This window comes from Diadema setosum, chromosome 15 (assembly GCF_964275005.1).
Source record: "Diadema setosum chromosome 15, eeDiaSeto1, whole genome shotgun sequence".
Lineage (NCBI taxonomy): Eukaryota > Metazoa > Echinodermata > Echinoidea > Diadematoida > Diadematidae > Diadema > Diadema setosum.
In genome coordinates, this window is record NC_092699.1 from 28896815 (window position 1) to 28911569 (window position 14755).

General features: G+C 39.3%; 1 protein-coding gene across 1 annotated transcript; it reads right to left on the reverse strand.

Moving 5' to 3' along the window:
* Nucleotides 1-2006: 2006 nt before the first annotated feature.
* LOC140238792 (nucleolin-like) lies at nt 2007-14476 on the reverse strand. Its single transcript, XM_072318689.1, has 8 exons — nt 14397-14476; nt 13589-13724; nt 11951-12249; nt 9760-9889; nt 7897-8123; nt 6956-7085; nt 5614-5732; nt 2007-5119 (listed from the first exon to the last, which is right to left on the reverse strand). Exons 1-8 carry the CDS (start codon nt 14413-14415, stop codon nt 5055-5057), a joined length of 1125 nt encoding a protein of 374 aa, XP_072174790.1. The 5' UTR covers nt 14416-14476; the 3' UTR covers nt 2007-5054.
* Nucleotides 14477-14755: the final 279 nt, after the last annotated feature.

The window sequence follows — 14755 nt, forward strand, 5'->3', positions numbered from 1 at the left end:
GCAAATTTATTATTACATGTTCAATGGCAGTTTACGAAATGGAGACACGAAAATTGTCTCCTTAATGACCAGTTGTCTCCCTAATGAAGACACTTCCCCCCAATATGTCTCCCTAAGGTGCCAACTAAGGATATATATATATATATATAATATATTTATATATATATATATATATATATATATATATATATATATATATATATATATATATATCCCTAGTTGGCACCTTAGGGAGACATATTGGGGGGGAAGTGTCTCCCTAAGGTGCCAACTAGGGATATATATATATATATATATATATATATATATATATATATATATATATATATATAATATATTATATATATATATATATCCTTAGTTGGCACCTTAGGGAGACATATTGGGGGGAAGTGTCTTCATTAGGGAGACAACTGGTCATTAAGGAGACAATTTTCGTGTCTCCATTGCGTAAACTGCCATTGAACATGTAATAATAAATTTGCATATAAAACAAATGGAAATGTCTTCCAAATGACCCATCTAGGAGTATATATATATATATATATATATATATATATATATACACATACATATACTACATGTATATATATCCGTTTGGTATATATCCGTTGGGAGGATCACGACAGCGTGAAACCGTCGGTAGCAGATAGTTTGCAGGCACAAACCCTTGTTGGTCGTATAGGAGTCTGCATGCGCCAAGACTAATACACGCACCACTACACTGCAGCCTCTCCCAACAAGGAGAAGCTTCAACACAGGGCCTATGGGACAGTGCCAAAGTGGTGCATGTAGTAGTCTTGGCGCAGACTCCTTTACGACCAACAAGGGTTTGTGCCTGCAAACTAGTAACAGACAAGGCACCAAAACACATGTATGCCTATATATATAAATAAATATATATATATATATATATATATATATATATATATATATATATATATATATATATATATATATATATATATATATATATATATATATATATATATATATATACATATATATATATATATATATATATATATATGTATGTATATACATACATCATTATGTAGTATATGAAATGTATTTAAAACTAGGCCAAATCTATAGTATCCTCTGAACTCTGTTTGGGGGATACAAAAAATATATTTCTGTAGCTCATTACTGTAGTCTCTTCCATGTTGTGTGCATTTGGTGAAAATGTGTTTAATTCCATTATCTTTTTTTTCCACTTTTATGTCTGATCTTGATAAGCTTCCATCACTCTGTTCATTTGATTTTCCTCACTGAATTCAATAAAAACAGTTTGAACATGGTGCGCACTTGCACTTCAAAACAATGAATTAGAGCGCATGCAGAACAAAACAAAACAAAACAAAAAAAGCTGCTGTCAGGTCGTAGCTCAACTCTAGACGACAATGAATCTACTGAACAGGGAATAATGAATCGGTGCAGAGCAAAAAGTTGTTGCAAGGGTTGATATTCAGTTCCAGACGACAATAAATCCACTGAACAAGGATCAGTTCTACTACCTCCCCTTTATTTCAATTTTTATTAAAATTGACTTAGAAATAATGTAATACTCCATAATTCCAATACAAATATACATTACCGACTTACCACAAATGTAGCAAAATATGCAAATGGACTTAAAGATTGACAATCAACATGAGAAATGGTAAAAAAGGGTTAAAATACTGCCTTTGCCAACTACAAACTCCAGCAACGCAACTTAAAAGGAAAGGATTCAATTACGAGGCTTCAATATAAATTAAGTTTGGTACATTCAAAAATGCACATTAAGGAAAGTGGAGAGACACTCAAACGCTCAAGTATGGGCCCCAACTGTCGCACAAAATTTGACTTGTTGGCATCTTCAAATCAAAATAAATTATGAATCAAAATTCAGCCTTGTAGGCTGTTTATAAATCATGTGTATTATGTCCTTGTGCAGGGCAGCATATCAATACATTCAGGTCTACATGTAAGTAATTTAAAAAACACACATCTTCCCTCACCCCCCCCCCCCCCCGACCCAAAAAAAAAAAAAAAATAGAAAAGTGAAAAAAAACAACAACTTTAAAGCAAGAAAATGAAAATGGGCAACCTTAACCTACCACCCCGAGTCTCACACAAACTTTTGTGCTGATACTGCTCACAATGTTGCGAAGACTTTCACGAGACTACATATCTCTATCCCCCTTCCCATCTCAACACTCGTATTATGTCTGAATATTGTTACATAATGTACTCAATTACTATCACACCGTAGGTGATCGGTTAGGCATGATTGATGGGCGTACGCCATTGAGCAGGTCAAAGTTCAATTGTTGATGATTTTGCTGGCTGTCATGATATTTACTATCAAAATTAAAAGTTCATATGTGGACAAGGAAAAAAAAATCCACAAGACTGCCCAGTTCACTCTCAAACTGATATCGTAAGATAAAAGCGTTAATGACACCAACACAAAAAATCCCACATTGCATTATATTTCGTGTGCATTTTATATCTGTCTATACAGATACTCTCCATCTCTGAAAAGACTCCCGCTAACTTCTCCTCGTGACGGTCATAATCTTCAAATGGGGGATTAACAAATGAAAAGAAAGTTACCACTGCATAGTTTACTTATACATCGCGAACTTGTCAGCATGGGCAATACACAGATTTTCATATTGGTAGAGTTAATGTGTCCATACATGCCACATGATATAGATTGCTCTTTGTAGTTCACTCTTCGCAACTTACTCCATGGTTTCATCTTCGCAATGGTTGTCGTTTGGACAACTTGCCCACTTATCTTCGCTAATTGGCTAACACCTTAAAAATACAGCAAAGGATAAATAAAAGTCCTTAAAGAAACAAAAAAAAATTGGGCTTCAAAGTATACTTTCAATACGTATCTGTAATAGCGAAATAGTAACTTTACTATTTCTTGGTCTGCATCTGTGAAGTTCACTCTGTATCAAAATGCACAACATACACTCAGTGCTATTGTAACTGTTCTCAAAACGTACAGTTGATGCTAATACTACGAAATACTATTGGACAAAAAAACAAGAGAAGAAGAAGAAAAGAAATGTATTTACACTGACAGTAAGTAGAGCTACCAATTAATATTTGGGTTTTCAAACGGTGACAATCCACACAACACAGGTGACTGTTTCCATCTCAATACTAAAAAAAAAAAAATAAAAAAAAAGAACTACTGTACATGAACTCCACTCAATTATCATACAATGTGCTTTCAAAACCACAACTCACATGACCACATTTTAAAATTAAAATAGCCGTGTCCTGCAGTCCCATTTCTGCCCGCATAGACCAATTTATTTTCCGGGCCAGCGTGTTTTATCCACATTTGGATCATCGGGGTGGGCATCATCATATTACTGAGATTCACACGAGTGGGGAGGGGAGGGCGGTATATACTGCTAAAGTATTGGCTAACCTGTGTGAAAAATCATACATATCCTCTATACAATCCATCTCGTCTGCAAATGTCTAAGGGAACAGTGCTTTTTTTTTTTTTTTAGGGGGGGGGTATTTGTGTTGAATATGCTTCATATAATTAGGCATCACAGGCCTATATACATACTTAATCTTCAAGGATTTCTTGCAGCTCATATGAGGAAAAAGATGTTTGCAAATCAAAGAGAAAGAAGAAAAAATGCCTGAAGAAAAAAATAAGACTGAAATGAGTAATTAATTGTCAAAATACCATGATTCAAAGAACAAAAAACATGCAGGAGGTAAGTATTTTTTTTTTTCTGATTATCTATCCCAAATGCCTTTCTTTGAGGTTTCCCTGAAGTTGTCCAAAACACATGGCTACAGATCTTGCTGTTCGAAGCTCGACCAAAACTCTGCGCACACATCTACGACTCGAAGCCCACCGTGATATTTAAAGCTACACAGCTCCCCTCGACCTCAACGACTACACACCTAGACAAAGACGCAAATCTTGGCGAGCTCAAACGAACACTTTTCCAGAAGCACATGCCGAGGAAAGGGTGAAAGGAGAGGTATTTACGTAATGAATCGGGTCTCCTACTCCTGTGCTTCTCACCCATGGCCCAATGGTGAGCCGTGACGTTGGCCAAAAATTTAAAAAAAGAAAGGATTCATATTCCGTCTGACTATGGGGCTCCAAAAAAAATTTGTAGGGGCCAAAGTGCGCCTCGGGATGAAAAAAGTTCGAGAAGCGCAATCTTCGTCCACCTATATTTGCAGCACTTGTCATATGTTTTCATATCATCGTCGGCTACTAATGCTATCTACAGTTGGATGCATGCCTGAGAGAAGGCTCACTTCCGTGCCTATGCTTATAAAATTCCGGGAAGGCATAACATTTTTTTTCTCCTTCCTGTCATATCAGGAAGAGTGAACAGAATTGTAAAAAAAGATTAAAGTGTGTAGAATGAACAAGAGAATTCATTCATTTGCAATCTGCTTCCAGCGAGCAACCGCAAGTAGCAACAAACTCACACTAGCCTACTTACATATAAGACACCACAAGGGGAAATTTTGTACATCCAGTGAAAAAATGCGGCCTCCCTTGGGCCACAGGTTTACAGCATTTCCCAGCCCTTCCCCCCTACCCCCATGTTAAGTCGTTGATCACTAAAAATAACATTTCAGCACAAAAATCGTAAGCACAAAACTGCTACCCCCTTCACTGTCACTTCAATTTTTTTAAAACTTTTTTTTGTCAATCTGCTGCACGTTTTCGTCATGCGAGCATCGCCTAAATCTGCGTGCGAGTCTCGACTCAAAGCGACTCATCAAACGATAATAGCGTCAAAAAAGATATCATTTCCTCTCGATACGAAGGCATCTGTTAATTTTTTTTCTTTTTTTTTTCTCTCTACACACAATGCCATGGCATCATCTTGTTTGCTGTAAAGTATTAGAGGTACATCACTTGATATGCAAGTCGCTTTCACTCTTCCCCCAAGATTTCTGTGATGTACGTGTAGAGAAAAACTCCTCTGTCGTCGTGGTCCGTCCCTGTTTGATACATTTAGTTACGAGCGTCGCCGCCTCGTTCTTGATGTTTGCCCCCCTCAGTATCCATTGTAGCCTCCGCCTCCTCCGCTTCCCCCACGGCGACCACGGAATCCGCCACGCCCTGGGTGAGAAGAGATGATTTCGAAAATGAAAATCATTCCTCGCTTCTTGGATCTACATAACATTTAATAATATAGGCATGATGCCTTTTTTTCTCTTTTTCACCCAACCTGTTGTGATCTCTTTAGTGTAAGTCAATAATGTCTGCAGAGTTTTCTCAATAATGAAGATAAAATGCATGATTCTAACCTTGACATTTGACCCCAGATCTCACAACAAATACAATTCATATTTAGCTAATTGGTACTCCTTGTTAGAGGGGATTTAATCCCTTATCCACAAAAAATACAGAAGAGTTGGCTCAACAAAGTCTCAGGAAACACTCAATGAGCAGCAATCCATAGCTTGGCCGCATGCATTTCGAAGATGAGCGTCATTTCTATAAATTTGTGGAACAATTCAAGTCTTCACAAGGATTGGCATTATCCAGATTAGATCAAAGGAATGCTCTCCGCGACAGCGTGACAGATAGATCCAATTTTCTGCAGTACTTACTTCTGCCGCGTCCGCCTCCACGCTCCCGAGCAAACTCCATGAACAGGTTGTCTGAGCCAGACAGAGTGTCGATGGCGTTCTGCGCGGCTTCGTGGTCATCAAAATCAGCGTAGGCAAAGCTGAATGGAGAAAAGATATATCTCCCATTTATAGTCTTATAAAAAACATCCATACGGTCCCATTACCCCAATCACCGTATCTTTAACCCGTTGAAGATGAGTCCAGAGTATACTCGGGCAGGTGTCTACCCATGGGAAATGCGTGTTGTAGCAAAATCAATCTGTCCTCAACGGGTTAAAAAAAAAAAAAAAAAGGATTGTCTACAATGCACAGGTAAATGCAAGACAATGAAGAGTAAACTGTATATACATACAGAATTTTTAGAACTTTTTTTTTTTCACTAAAAAAAAAAAGGGCACATGCTAAGCTTATTTCCAAAATATGCAGTGTCTTATCTTGACAAAGAATCTTTTTATATAATTTTTGCTGAACAAAAAAAAAAAAAAAAAAACCCAAAAAACATAACAAACACTGTAGAAACAGACTACTTGCAAAATCTGCTTTTTATATGTACAATATAGGTACATTACAGCAGCATCTAGTAACCACAGTATCACTATGTATCACTTCATCACCTATAGTCATAAACTAACTCCTATCAGTACAGTCTAACTAATCAGAAGTATTCTATTCTAGAATATTGAAGAGTATGTGTTAATCTTTCTGCTGTGCTCATGAATGCTCAATGAGCTATTACACAACTCCAATTGCACGACCAATGCACGACTCAGAAGTACCAAAGTGGCATACTTCAGGGGGGAAAAAAACACCGCAGGTTCCCTGAAAATGAGCCATGTGGCACAGTTTGGATCTCTAGGTCACCTTGGCAACACAAAGCTGTGCGGCAGTTCAGTTTCCGTGAAACGTAAAGGTACAATTTACCATTTGCAGATGAAACAAAGACCTAGCTTTAGTGCTTCAAAATAGTTATAAAATGCGAGTTAGAGATAGAAACAAAATGATGTAGAAATGCCGATCGGTATAATCAATGCTAAGTATTGCTAATACATAATGTGAACAATAGTTTTGCCAAAATTATTTCAATAAACCATCTACAGTTATGGTTTACTGCAAAAAATAGTGATATCTCCTTATATTTTAGGCTTTATTGCAAAATTCTTGGTATATGGTAGGATGTTATGTGATATAACTGATCTACACATAAGCATCAAATGTGATAGCTCGAACGGTTTTTAAATCACTGCCCCCAATGGTAAATGGCTTTAACATGGCTCAACAATCTGGCAAGGGACACACACACACATCAGACATTTGCGCTTACCCTTTAATTTCATCTGTGTCGGGATGTCTCGGTATCCGAACCGCGGAGCATCCGAGGAGGTCCATGAGATCATCCTCAGTGGCGTCTTCAGGGATGCCCTTCACGTACACGGTCCTGTTCTGGGAGTCGTCTGGGGGTTCAAGCGGGGAACAAGGCAGCAGTGGGAAATGTCAATAAGACATGTTATTTTGACGCTTTTGGTTTCAGAGTGCAGACAAAACTGACAAAAAGTAACATATTCATACAAAGTGAAATGAAATGAATTAAAGCCAAAGAAAACAAGAGGAAATCATGTAAACGATTCGAACATCAGATTAAACTAAAATGTCTACCGTGTCTGCCATATCACATTATTACTTGACAGTCCCAACTGAAGTAATGTTAGGAAATTAATTTCAAGCCAAAGCATTAACGAGATTTGACCTTTCACTCCAATCATCTCTATCAATATAATTGTTCAATCATTTCTACGCTTCTTACAACTCTCCATGTATACCTACACACCACAATTTGCAGCAAAGGTGGCTACATCTTTCCGGGGGTGGAATGAAAAGAATCATAAACTGTTACAATTTTGTGCTTAAATAAAAAAAAATACTGTCATTCTACAATCATGTATTGGCTGCACTTATTTTCATGCATTTACAAACGTACATGCTGCTAAATGTGGAGCCAGATAGTCTGATCAACGTGAAACAAGAAACATTTACCACATGAAACTTTCGCTAATTGTTCCTCGCATTCAGTGCATTGTGCAGATAAGAACTTGCATGTGCCTTTCACTTTTGCAAATCTTGGCTCCTTGCAAAATTCACAAAAGGTTCACGCACACGAAAAATTGCTGGTTTTACAGTATTTAAAGCTGGTTACTCTGTGCTTAGTTCACTATCTCTCCTCTGTTACTCATGGTTTCAGGGTTGGCAAGAAAGGAAGATACGTACAGTCACTAGGTCCGTCATCCTGTCTGGATGATCTGTAAGTACGGTCCGAGTCCCTGTACCCACTGCCGCCTCCGCCGCTGCCAAATCCACCACGGGCACCGCCACCACCGCCGCCGCCGCCACCGCGGCGTTCCCGGGCAAACTCCAGAAGGAGGTCATCGTGCCCCGTGAGTTGGTCGATGGCGTCCTGCGCCGAAGCGTGGTCCTCAAAGTCGGCATATGCGAACCTGTTTTGTGCGGATCCAGAGAATGCAATCAGACAATTGGTTCAAAAGATATGAATTTTAAAGATTTCAGTGTAGCCATCAACAGATGAGAAGAGGACTACAGTTTGTGATGACAAACGTGAAAGACGATAAAAAAAAAATTAGAGACTTCCACAAAAACTTAGTTCTTCTATGAAAAGTACACATTCACTTGACTTGTTAATGACATATATATTAAAGATAATAAAAAGTTTTGGTACCTCAAAAGTTTCCCTGAACATACACTGATTACTACGGCCAGCGCATACGCACACATCACATGCGAACAAATTTCAAATCCATGAACGGATAAGATGTTTGTGTGCGCATGCGCTGGCCGTCAATTCAGTGTAGCTCTCCCAAGGTCCTCTCGACCGAGTCACATTCAGTCATCAATTCGAACAGAAAGGGACTATTAGCAGAACCAAAAGTTGCTCGAAGCCTGTTTTCAAGACTTCAACTTAATTGGTAAGTCTTCAAATTGAAGAATTTTTTGGATTTTAAGTAGATATTTACCCGCGATACTAAATCTGTCATGATCCTGTAAGCTACAATGCGAAGCCCCATCTAGCTATGCGTATGGGGCTGCTGGTCGCAGTTAGCTACTCAGTATGCGTATGGGGCTGCACGCTGCTGGTCGCAGTTACCATGCAATAATGGTTTCGTACAACACGTGTGCTACTTCGCTGCCGTACGGCGGCGGCTCTAGTACGAAACCATTATTGCATGATTACTAAGACATGAGAGCACTTTGGGGAGAGTAAGTCTCACAGTGTTAGTTATATGAAAGTTACTTTAACCTGAAACACAGACTAAGACAAGGAAATTTAGGGAAACTTTTAAGGTAATACCAAAACTTTATATTATCTTTAAGGGTAATACTATTCCCCCTACTTCTGAGAGAAGCAAGTCAAGTGATCTGTTATAATACTAGAAAAGTGAAAACGTGCTGAGTTTACTATTGATTTACTTTATCATTCTCTATAATGTTAAGATTGAATACAAGAATGTGAAGAGAATGAAGAGTCTCACACTGAATGAAATACCAGCATCTAATCATAATCGGAAATGCTGAAAATTTTCCCTGCTAAAATCTCACACATACACAGATACACACACATGGGATTGCAGGCACACAACTTGGGTCCATGGGGGAAAAATATATATCTTAGCCAAATACTGTTCATCTTAATGCAGGACTGAAAATGATAATACAGTCATCTTCACAAATTTTCCCCTCTCTACACCACACAAAACACTCGATACAAATACCATGCGACATCATCGGGAGATCATTTGCCTGGGAGCACTCTACAAACATTTACAAAATTAGTATGTAGCAAGATTTCACGTGCACTTGTGACCTGGGGGGCGTTTCATGAAGGAACTTGTCGGATAAAATATCTGACAAGTCAATTATAGCCGACAAGTTTTGAGAAATTCTTTAGTCTGATTGGCTGATTTCTCTGAACTTGTCAGATATAATTGACTTGTCGGACATTTTATCCAACAAGTTCCTTCATGAAACGCCCCCCTGGTTTGTTTCAAATGTATGCATGGATGGCTACATTTCGAGATTTCTAGATTTCTCAATAGACATGGCAAATCAGAGACTCACCCTTTGTTCTCGTCCGACTCCCTGTACTTTGGTATTCTGACAGAGACACATCCCAGCAGGTCAATGAGGGAGTCCTCCGTTGCATCGTACGGGATGCCCTTCACGTACAGGGTCCTGTTCTGGTTGCTATCTGCAATTGACAAGATAAGCACCACAGATGGTAGTTGAAGTGACTGTGACTTTTAGCCAGCTCTGGTAATAAACCACTTATATCAGTAGGCACTACAAAGCTCAAACACGGTTAGTGCAAAAAAAACAAAAAAACAAAAAAAACAAAACAAAACAAAACAAAAAACCAACCCAAAAAGAAAAAAAGGAAAAAAACTAGAAATGTCGCTACGGCGACTGGTGTATGCCTCCGCCATAATACATGGTTCTCCTAATAGGTCTATAGTACAATGTCTTGACAATGTGTGATGACAGTTTCACACAATTGGCAAAATATTAAAATGACAGGTTTGCCACAAATGTGCTGAATGTTCACTTTCCTAGAACTAGGTTCAATTGGATGAATGATTAAAACATCAAGAGTGCAGGTATTTGGGGGAACTGATGATTTTCACTTGACTTTTGACCCTTTTACAAGTTTATGCATTGAGTACTTTTCAAGGTATTGAGAAAAAGTATAATTTTAGTATCAAATGGTAAAATAGTATTATCGAAACCTGGCCTTTGACCTTTGACCCCACAGTTCCAAAGAGAATCACTGTTAGGTAGAACATGCATAAATATGTAAGTTTCATGACAATACCTTGAGTTATTTTTGAGATATGGAGGAAAAAGTGCAATTTAGCACTTTCACTTGACCTTTGACCTTTTGACCTTTGACCTTTTGGCAAGAAACTTCCCACAGAATATATATTGGGTTATACATGCATACATCAAGTTTTAAAAAAATCCTTCAGGCACTGCATAAATATAAGGAAAGTAGTTATATTTTGAGGAGTTGACCTTGACCTTTGACCCCTGACCTTTGACCCATGACCCCCAACTTCCCTAGATAATCACTGCCCATCGGTACAAGCATATATACTAAGTTCCATGAAGATACCTTGAACCATTTGCGAGATATGGAGAAAAACATGAAATTTCAATTTTTTTTTCACAAAATAACCTGTGACCTTTGACCTTTGACCCTGTGACCCTAAAATCCACACAAAGTATCATCCCCCAAGGATATACCCTCATACCAAGTTTGATGCAAAACCACCACACGGTTCTTGAGATATCGACAAAAACAAAACGGGACGGACGGACGTACGGACGGACGGAAGTACGGACGTACGGAAGTACGGACGTACGGAAGTACGGACGTACGGACGGACGGACGACCCGAAAACATAATGCCTCCGGCCACTTCGTTGGCGGAGGCATAAAAATGCGTGTGCACACACACACACACACACACAAGACCCACTCACAGTGGACAGTGGTGGAGTGACAAGTGTGGTTCCATGACATGTGCTCCTATGGCAATTGCTCCCAAGAAATATCTGCACACTAAGCGTAACATAACTTCTACCCACAAACCTAACCGCAACCCTAATTCCAAGCCTCATGTGACACTAAACCTAAAACCCTATCACAACCCTAACCCTAACCTCTCATCCTTGGAGAAAATAAAACCGGAGCAACTGCCGCAGGAGCAAACGTCATATCACTGACAAGTGCACTGATAATATATAATTCTCCTGCCACAATGTCTGGGGAACCTGTGATCGTGTAGCATTCATATTTGCATAAGCAGCATGCATGGCTGGTGTGATTGGCCAATGAGAAGGTTGATGCTACATCAACAGGAGCTCCACAGCTGTATACTCAATTGTCCCCCAAAAACTGAAGAATCAGCAAACAGTATGGACAGGGCCAAAACTAGTGCTTGCAAATTGGATTTCAAGCACCGAAATGATCTAAGCATTTACAGGTAGATGGAATAGCTTGTTACCAGGTCCTCAAAAGGGGGGGGGGGGGGGGGGGGGGGAATATCTGTAACTTGGAATACACAAGCAAAAACTTTCCTGTTGAGCGTAAATTGGTGATCAATGGCCAAGAGATGCCCTACATGGTATCCCCAGTGACTGTATGATGGTGTTTTCTGGTTTTTCTTGTTTGTTTTGTTTCTTTGTTTGTTTTCCAGGGCTGGGGCCTTAGCTGGGAAGGGGAAATCACAAATCCTGGCTACAAAGCTTACCTCTTCCTCCGCCCCTTGGCCTGGAGTCGTATCCACCGCGTCCTCCTCCTCCTCCGGACTTGAAGCCGTAGCTACCGCCGAACCGCCTCCCTCCGTCACGATCACGATCACGATCGCGTCCTCCTCCTCCTCCGCTGGCCCTACTCCTGCCGCCGCCGCCGCCGCCGGACTCTTCAAAGTTCCTCCGCTTGTGGCCCACGTAGTCCAGAGTCAGGGTCCATCCGTCGATCTCGATGCCTTGCTGCGAGTCCATGGCATCGTCCACACTCCTCTCGTCCTCAAACTCGATGTACGCAAACCTTGAGGGATATTGAAATAGCTCATCAGCTGGATGCTACATTGCTTTGTACACAATCTAATGTAAACACGTAAACTTTTTGCGTGTGGAAATTTTAGCACATTTCATGCAACATCAAAATTGGTGATAATAATACCGCACAAATAATTTTGCTTCTTAAATGAAATAATACAACTATCTCTTAGATTATGCATAATTACAACATGCAAACTTCACTTTACCAGCTGAGCACAAACATTTACTCTGGCAAGAATTTTCCGCTTTTACAGTGTATTGTACCAGCTGAAATTTAAAATGAAAAATGAGCACATTTAATGGGATTCCATCAGGATTCAAGCACAACACAGCCAGATTGCTTCACATGTGCTCTTACCGACTGAGCTAAAGAAAGCCCCAGTATGGTGTTCGTCCCGCAAACCCCCTTCACATGGCCTTTGCATTTTGTTTTTCACTCAATCACCAAGACTAGAACATTTAAACCAAAAAATAAAACATTTTGAATTATTCTGATTCACATGACAGACTGTGTAGAATCTCTGTGTACAGAGATTAGCACTTATTTACTACTTGCAAACTAAGTAGGGTTCCTCCTATTTAAAAAGTTAAAGGTTTTATGACACACAAATGCATGTTGATCTGTGTTGATTTATGATACCCTCAACATCACTTTTGTGGTGAAATGAATATCTAGAAACAATCCATATATTTCAAAATAATTTTTCTTCAGATTACTCGGATACGCCCACAAAAAAAACAAAACAAAACAAAACAAAACAAAAACCCACAAACACAAGACTTCCAAACCAAGATTCTGGTTGTGACCTCTTCTGTCAATCATTGCTAAAGTACTAATCTGATTAACAAAAGACATTGAATGCACCCTCCCTGAGAACGAGAGCATAACTTAAGAGTTCCCTTGCCATGTCTTTTGTTCATGACATTAATATCACAGAGACATGAAAGTTATGCCGAGTCGAGGGAAAGGTGCATTCCAATATCTTTTGTTAAAAAATATCAGTAATTTAGCAATGACTGACAGATGAGGTCACAACCAGAATCTTAGTTTGAAAGTTGTTTGTTTGTTTTTTGACATACCCAAGTACTCTGAAGAAAAAGAATAAAAATTATTTTAAAATATATGGATTGTTTCTATATGTAGATATTCGTTTCACCACAAAATTGAGGTTGAGGGTATCATGAATCAACACAAATCAACATGCATTTGTATGTCATAAAACCTTGGAGGGCAAGCTCTGCTTTACCACATCACCACAGAGCTCCGAATCAACTACTAGTAAGTACTGCAGTTTTAAAAAGGGCACATCTTGGAAGCAACCTACCCCTTGGAACGTCCCTGGTTGTTGAGGGGGATCCTCGCCGACACGGCCCTGAAGACTTCCACAAGGGTCTCCTCCGTCGTGCTGTAGCACAGGCCCTTGACAAAAAGGGTGCGGTCATCCTCGCTCTCGCTTCTCCCTGGACACACAGAACAAAGAGAGGTCTGGGCATTGGTCCGGTTTCGCCAGAAGGGCATGGAGATGGGAAAGGGAATGGCTCCTACTATCATGTCTCTTGGCGTTTCTAAACACTCATGTTTTGCAGCTCCTGATAGGGAACTATACCCTCATCCCCCCCCCCCCACAACAACAATAAAGAAGGGAAAAGCAAAATATGAGAAGAAAATATTTCCCCATCTTCATTCATCAAGGTTAGGCCTATCTTTGATAAGAAGACTTGTTGGTGAAATCAAATATAACTCAGAAGTTGTTAAGTCCCTCCTGGCGATGAGCTGGTGTAGCATGCGCAATCACACGGTCAGAATTTGCATAATCCATGGAAACTCACTGATTACAAATTAATCAACTCAATCTATAGATCAGGGACCCTTTTTTTTTGGTGGGGTGTGAATTTGGCAATTGGACTGATATTGTAAAATTACAAACAGATTTTCTTACTGTTATTTGCGAATTTGAAATAATAAAGGATCATGAATCTGCACTGCTGTTGAATAATCTTAACTCGAATCTGAATGGTCCCATCATGAAATTACACAAGCAAGGGGAGAAGGTAATTGTACACTCTGACTGCAAACAAGCAAACTGGGTTTTGTGCATATGAATGTACAATGTATGTGCTTCTCATTCTTACTTCTCTGCCTGGAATCCATCTTCAAAATGGAAGTTTTCTTCTCCACAAAATACTGCTAAGCTGTCTGCGCTGCTGCTACTGCCTTTGGTCTGCTTGGAAAACATCAATGAAAGCAATGCATTGTAATTACATTAATTTGGACCTTTATGGTACTTACAACCACAATGTAGAATTCTGTAGACACTCCTCCAGCAAATAACTAAAAATTATTATGATAATAACAACAATAGAGCTTGAAACAGAATTTTGAAAGAGCTTGGATTAAGTTATGGGGACTGTGTAAATAATGTTTGCCATACGAGTTCACAAGTCATGACCAAGTATCACTCAAAAAAAAAAAAAAAAAATGCTGTAACTAA

Excerpts from the sequence above, each read along its gene's own strand:
- LOC140238792 (XM_072318689.1), bottom strand. Across the intron at positions 8,124-9,759 it reads GAGTCGGACGAGAACAAAGG|GTTCGCATATGCCGACTTTG; the intron begins GTGAGTCTCTGA and ends CGCACAAAACAG. Across the intron at positions 7,086-7,896 it reads GGATGACGGACCTAGTGACT|ACGACTCCCAGAACAGGACC; the intron begins GTACGTATCTTC and ends TTGAACCCCCAG.